At 40.4% G+C, this 6000-nt stretch overlaps 1 protein-coding gene across 2 annotated transcripts in view; it reads right to left on the reverse strand.

Annotated features, from left to right (window-relative positions):
- The window catches only part of LOC129814119 (E3 ubiquitin-protein ligase COP1-like), a 33333-nt gene extending 29385 nt beyond the window's left edge, over nucleotides 1–3948 (reverse strand). The window contains exons 1-4 of one of the 2 annotated variants that reach the window (XM_055866930.1): nucleotides 3269–3948; nucleotides 2928–2987; nucleotides 2652–2749; nucleotides 1189–1253 (exon numbers count right to left, since the gene is read on the reverse strand). In XM_055866930.1, coding sequence (XP_055722905.1) covers nucleotides 1189–1253; nucleotides 2652–2749; nucleotides 2928–2987; nucleotides 3269–3621 — 576 coding nt within the window. In that variant the 5' untranslated portion in view covers nucleotides 3622–3948. The remainder of the gene's footprint in view (nucleotides 1–1188; nucleotides 1254–2651; nucleotides 2750–2927; nucleotides 2988–3268) is intronic. The other variant, XM_055866929.1, reaches the window with a different exon arrangement.
- Nucleotides 3949–6000: the final 2052 nt, after the last annotated feature.

Below are 6000 nucleotides of genomic sequence, written 5' to 3' on the forward strand. Positions count from 1 at the left end.
GGTTATTCAGATTTAGCTTAGAATTACATTGAGTAGGCATATGCATCCTACCTTTGAAGCATCTCTTTGAGTAGGTTAAATATCCCTTTTCCGTTTTTCCTGTGCCATCCCATCCAAATTTGTGCATAGCCAAAGTTGTACGCTAGCTAGCCAGCAAGGTAACATGACTAAACAAGGTAGTTTGTTATTAAACCAAAAACTGGCCCGCAAGTAGTTTAAAACGGCCCGCGACATGATTTATAAAATTATATAAAATGTGCCTCAATTTGCGGTAGAAAGAGGAGATGGTAGCTCCGGTAACATGGGGGATAAGTTTTGAGTGGTTCGTGCTATAAACTTGCGGTTTTCAGTGATGTAAAGACGTAAGTATTACTGCCACTGTGCTCAGAGATCTGTATATAATGGCAAGTGTAGGTCCAAAATAAGTCCATAGAACACAGGGCTAATTTTTGACAGATTTTGGCGTGTGAAACCTCTCGCTTTGCCTCTCCCTTTCTGCTGCAATGTTTTTCCTCAGTAAAGCCTAGTCAGACTGGCCTGCTGGTTCTTACAGGTAAATGCGTGCCGCCCCAATAATTAAACTATTGTAACAGAAACCCCATCGGTGTCTGTACACCTCAGCATCACAGCTAAATAACATTTTAAAAACGGATGTAGATGCACAGAAAGAACAGACGGCAAGAAGCAGCTGAGTAGACTAATGGCTGGTTAGGGGATGCAGCTGGCTGCTCACAGCTGTCACACGTGATATTGGATGAAGCACTCATTCTGATATGACATATCTGACAGCACACTGAACTCTGATATTCTATTTGTAGAACACGTAAGGATGCATTCTGTGCTCAGTCATTAATTTCGATATGCGCACTTTTTGTCAGACACCCTTCCAAATGTTGTTTTACAGATCTACATGATTCACCTGGATGACCTATTTTAAGATCAAAATGGCAAATATATCTGAAAAGAGACAAGTTTGCATCTCTGGGACGAAGAAGCTTTTTCAAAGGAGATTCTCAATTGAGCTTGCATTTCAGTCCAAGACTAGGCTCAATCTGTGTTTGGAAAACCAGACCAGAATTTTGTTGTCTGCATTATGTTCTCATGTTGTAATATTTGACCAAGGTCTGGTTTCCATTGCAAGTGTGTGTGTGTGTGTGTGTGTGTGACCTGATTTGCTGAAGCACTTACCGGATGGTCCATCTTCAGGCGTTTTTCATCTGATCTCTGTTTTTGTTTGAGAATAAGTTCATTCACTGTATCAAATCAAAACAAGAGTTTTTATTACTATTAGTACTATTAGAAAGGAACAAAACTTAATTTTTACCAGGGCCCATATAAAAGTACTGTACTAAATAGGGAACAGGTTGCCATTTGGGACAAAACCTGTGACAAGGCTGTAGAGAAGCTACAGTTGAAGTCGGAAGTTTACATACACCTTAGCCAAATACATTTCAACTCAGTTTTCCACAATTCCTGACATTTAATCAGAGTAAAAAGTCCCTGTCTTAGGTCAGTTAGGATAACCACCTTATTTTAAGAAGGTGAAATGTCAGAATAATAGTAGAGAGAATGATTTATTTCAGCTTTTATTTCTTTCATCACATTCCCAGTGGGTCAGAAGTGTATATAAACTCAATTAGTATTTGGTAGAATTGCCTTTAAATTGTTTAACTTGGGTCAAACATTTCAGGTAGCCTAACGATGGTCATTATGGCCAAACAGTTCTATTTTGTTTCATCACACCAGAGGACATTTCTCCAAAAAGTACGATCTTTGTCCCCATGTGTAGTTGCAAACCGTAGTCTGCCTTTTTATGGCGATTTTGGAGCAGTGGCTTCTTCCTTGCTGAGCGGCCTTTCGGGTTATGTCGATATAGGACTCGTTTTACTATGGATATAGGTAATTTAGTACCCGTTTTCTCCAGCATTTTCACAAGGTCCTTTGCTCTTGTTCTGGGATTGATTTGCACTTTTTGCACCAAAGTAGGTTAATCTCTAGGAGACAGAACATGTCTCCTTCCTGAGTGGTATGAGGGCTGCGTGGTCCCATGGTGTTTATACTTGCGTACTATTGTTTGTACAGATGAACGTGGTACCTTCAGGCATTTGGAAATTGCTCCCAAGGATGAACCAGACTTTCGAAGGTCTACAATTTATTTTCTGAGGTCTTGGCTGATTTCTTTTGATTTTCCCATGATGTCAAGCAAAGAGGCACAGAGTTTGAAGGTAGGCCTTGAAATACATCCACAGGTACACCTCCAATTGACACAAATTATGTAAATCAGCCTATCAGAAGCTTCTAAAGCCATGACATCATTTTCTGGAATTTTCCAAGCTGTTTAAAGGCACAGTCAACTTAGTGTATGTAAACTTCTGACCCACTGGAATTGTGATACAGTGAATTAAGTGAAATAATGTTTCTGTAAACAATTGTTGGAAAAATTACTTGTGTCATGCACAAAGTAGATGTCCTAACTGACTTGCCAAAACTATGGTTTGTTAACAAGAAATGTGTGGAGTGGTTGATAAACGAGTTTTAATGACTCCAACCTAAGTGTATGTAAACTTCCGACTTCAACTGTTGCTACACCACAGATAAGTAATGCACCCATCTACCCATCAAAGAAATTGTTTTTTAATAGACAAACCTACCAAGAAAGTTTGGATAGAGCTGATCCACATTGTCAATGATGTAGTTACATTTTGGGCACCTATTGCTGTCCTCCAAACTCTGGCGAATGCACTTGTAGCTGAACCCAGAAATATAATGGGGTATGTTAGTTCAAGAAAACCAGCATAGGAAAAAATGAATGGTGCATTGGTGGACGATACAAAAGGAATTAGCGGTAGCTAATATGGAACGGTGCTATAGGAATTAGATGGAAGTAACGTTACTATATCCTTGCCAATGCAATCATGTTTGCTTACCAGAAACTGTGTCCACATTTTGTCATATGTGCCTCCTCAATCATTTCAAAACAGATTGGGCTGAAAAGAAAATGTAATGCAACAACATTAACTTTACTTTGACAGTGTTCAGATATGGAAACATCAGCGAGTCTGGTTAAATGACAACGTTACGTAACTCTAGCTAACCAACTGTCAAATGGACATTGTAAACAAGAATGCACTCCAAAGTTGAACTATCTAGCTATTCCTACATATGTAACTAACAACACCTAGTCACCAAGCTAGTTACGGTAGTTAGCTAAAAGTTAGCCAAGTAAGTTAGCTAGCAGGCTAAGGTAACATTTTTCAGGAAAACTCACCACACAAAATCGTTGCTTTTATCTTCGTAGGAATTCAAGAGACCATTGTAGAGAGGTGCTTGGTGGAGAGGACGTTTTCTGCTGGTGCCAGAGGAGGATGAACTGGATCTGCTTAGTGGGGCTAAGCATCTTGGAGACTGTACAGCCACTCCAGGTACAAGCAACCCCTCGCCAGCTGTTGCCAGAGTCCGCGAGGGCACAACATTTGGGGAATTGTTCACATTCGCACTATCGTTGCCGCCTAACGTTACGCTGGTAGCACCGTTAGCATTGGTAGTGCCACCGGTACTGCTGCTACTTCCAGGCCCAGGACCTGCTCCACCACCAGTTTGCTGTTGACGGTTGCTTGACATAATCAAGCCCGATGCTCAACTCTTCCAAGGCCAAAGCTTGTTGTAGTTCACCGCATCCGGGCTGAGCTATTGGCTAGCTAATGTTAGCTTACCAGCTAATGGCAATGGGCTAGCTAAGATAAAACAACAATGTACGAATACATAAAAGCTTGCTTTTAGCTAGATTGCTTCTTTAGGTGAAATTGTAGGCTTTTGTCAACAAGTCGACCATAACAAAGTTGCAAGAATTATAAAATATTCAGCGCAAAGTCTGTCTACGTTTAGGGATTTAGAAACCAATCTCTCGAATCTATCCTCGCCTACCCAAACGAAATTACTGGCAAAAATGATTTACTCCCCCCTACTGCACCGGAGTCGTAACTAAGTCCTATGCCTGCACTGAATGAACGCACCCACACCAATACAATTGTCGATGCAAAAAAACGTAGAAAATAATATATATTGTAGAGTAGTTTGAATTCTGATTGTTTTATATACAGTACCAGTCAACAGTTTGGACACATCTACTAATTCAAGGGTTTTTCTTTATTTTGTCTATTTTCTACATTGTAGAATAGTGAAGACATCAAAACTATGACATAACACCAACAAATTGTTAAACAAATCCAAATATATTTTTGATTTTAGATTCTTCAAAGTCCATCCTTTGCCTTGATGACAGCATTGCGCACTCTTGGCATTCTCTCAACAAGCTTCATGAGGTAGTCAACTGGAATGCATTTCAATTAACAGGTGTGCCTTGTTAAATGTTAATTTGTGGAATTTCTTTCCTTCTTAAAGCGTTTGAGCCAATCAGTTGTGTTGTGACAAGGTAGGGGTGGTATACAGAATATAGCTCTATTTGGTAAAAGATCAAGTCTACATTATGGCAAGAACAGCTCAAATCAGCAAAGAGAAATGACAGTCCATCATTACTTTAAGACATGAAGGTCAGTTAATCCGGAACATTTCAAGAACTTTAAAAGTTTCTTCTAGTGCAGTCTCAAAAACCATCCAGCGCTATGATCAAACTGGCTCTCATGAGGACCGCCACAGGAAAGGAAGACCGAGAGTTACCTCGGCTGCAAAGGATAAGTTCATTAGAGTTAACTGCCCCTCAGATTGCAGCCCAAATAAATGCTTCACAGAGTTCAAGAAACAGACACATCTCAACATCAACTGTTCAGAGGAGACTGCGTGAATCAGGCCACTACTAAAGGACACCAATAATAAGAAGAGACTTGCTTGGGCCAAGATATACGAGCAATGGTCTTAGACCGGTGGAAATCTGTCCTTTGGTCTGATGAGTCCAAATTTCAGATTTTTGGTTCCAACCGCCATGTCTTTATGAGACACAGAGTCGATGAAAGGATGATCTCTGCGTCTGTGGTTCCCACGGTGAAGCATGGAGGAAGTGTGATGGTGTGGGGGTGCTTTGCTGGTGACAATGTCAGTGATTTATTTAGAATTCAAGGCACACTTAACCAGCATGTCTACCACAGCATTCTGCAGCGATACACCATCCCATCTGGTTTGCACTTAGTGGGACTATCATTTGTTTTTCAACAGGACGATGACCCAACACACCCCCAGGCAGTGTAAGGGCTATTTGAACAAGAAGTAGAGTGATGGAGTGCTGTATCAGATGACCTGGCCTCCACAATCAACCGACATCAACCAAATTGAGGTTGTTTTGGATGAGTTGGACCGCAGAGTGAAGGAAAAGCAGCCAACAAGTGCTGAGCATGTGTGGGAACTCCTTCAAGACTGTTGGAAAAGCATTCCAGGTGAAGCTGGTTGAGAGAATGCCAAGAGTGTGCAAAGCTGTCAAAGGCAAAGGGTGGCTACTTTGAAGAATCTAAAATCTATTTTGATTTGTTTATCACTACATGATTCCACATGTGCTATTTCATAGTTGTGATGTCTTCATCATTATTCTACAATGTAGAAAATAGTAAAAAAATAGAGAAAACCCCTTGAATGAGTGTGTCCAAACTTTTGACGGGTACTGTATGTATATAATAATATTTTCCCCAAAATTCAGACTATAAAAATCTGCAAAGGATAGATATTGACAGATATGTTTTTTGTATGAAAGTAACCTGGGCAAGTTGAAGTGTTGGTAATGGTGACCAAACCTGCCTCATGAAGTTCTGACAGCACACAGCAGAGGGCATGATCACCTCTGCCACACTCCTCACCAAGGCTCATTCAAGTGGCAAGTAAACCAGGCTGTCTAGTCAAGCTTTACAAAATCTATTTATGTATTCGTATATTTTCTTACACATAAATATACATTGGATTACCTGTTTTCTTTTTGTTATATCTACCCTACCTCAGTCAAAGTGGAATATTAGGTGTGCATGTAGGTCTGCACAGCATTCACAGCAAATCATTTCC

This window comes from Salvelinus fontinalis, chromosome 17, assembly GCF_029448725.1.
Source record: "Salvelinus fontinalis isolate EN_2023a chromosome 17, ASM2944872v1, whole genome shotgun sequence".
Lineage (NCBI taxonomy): Eukaryota > Metazoa > Chordata > Actinopteri > Salmoniformes > Salmonidae > Salvelinus > Salvelinus fontinalis.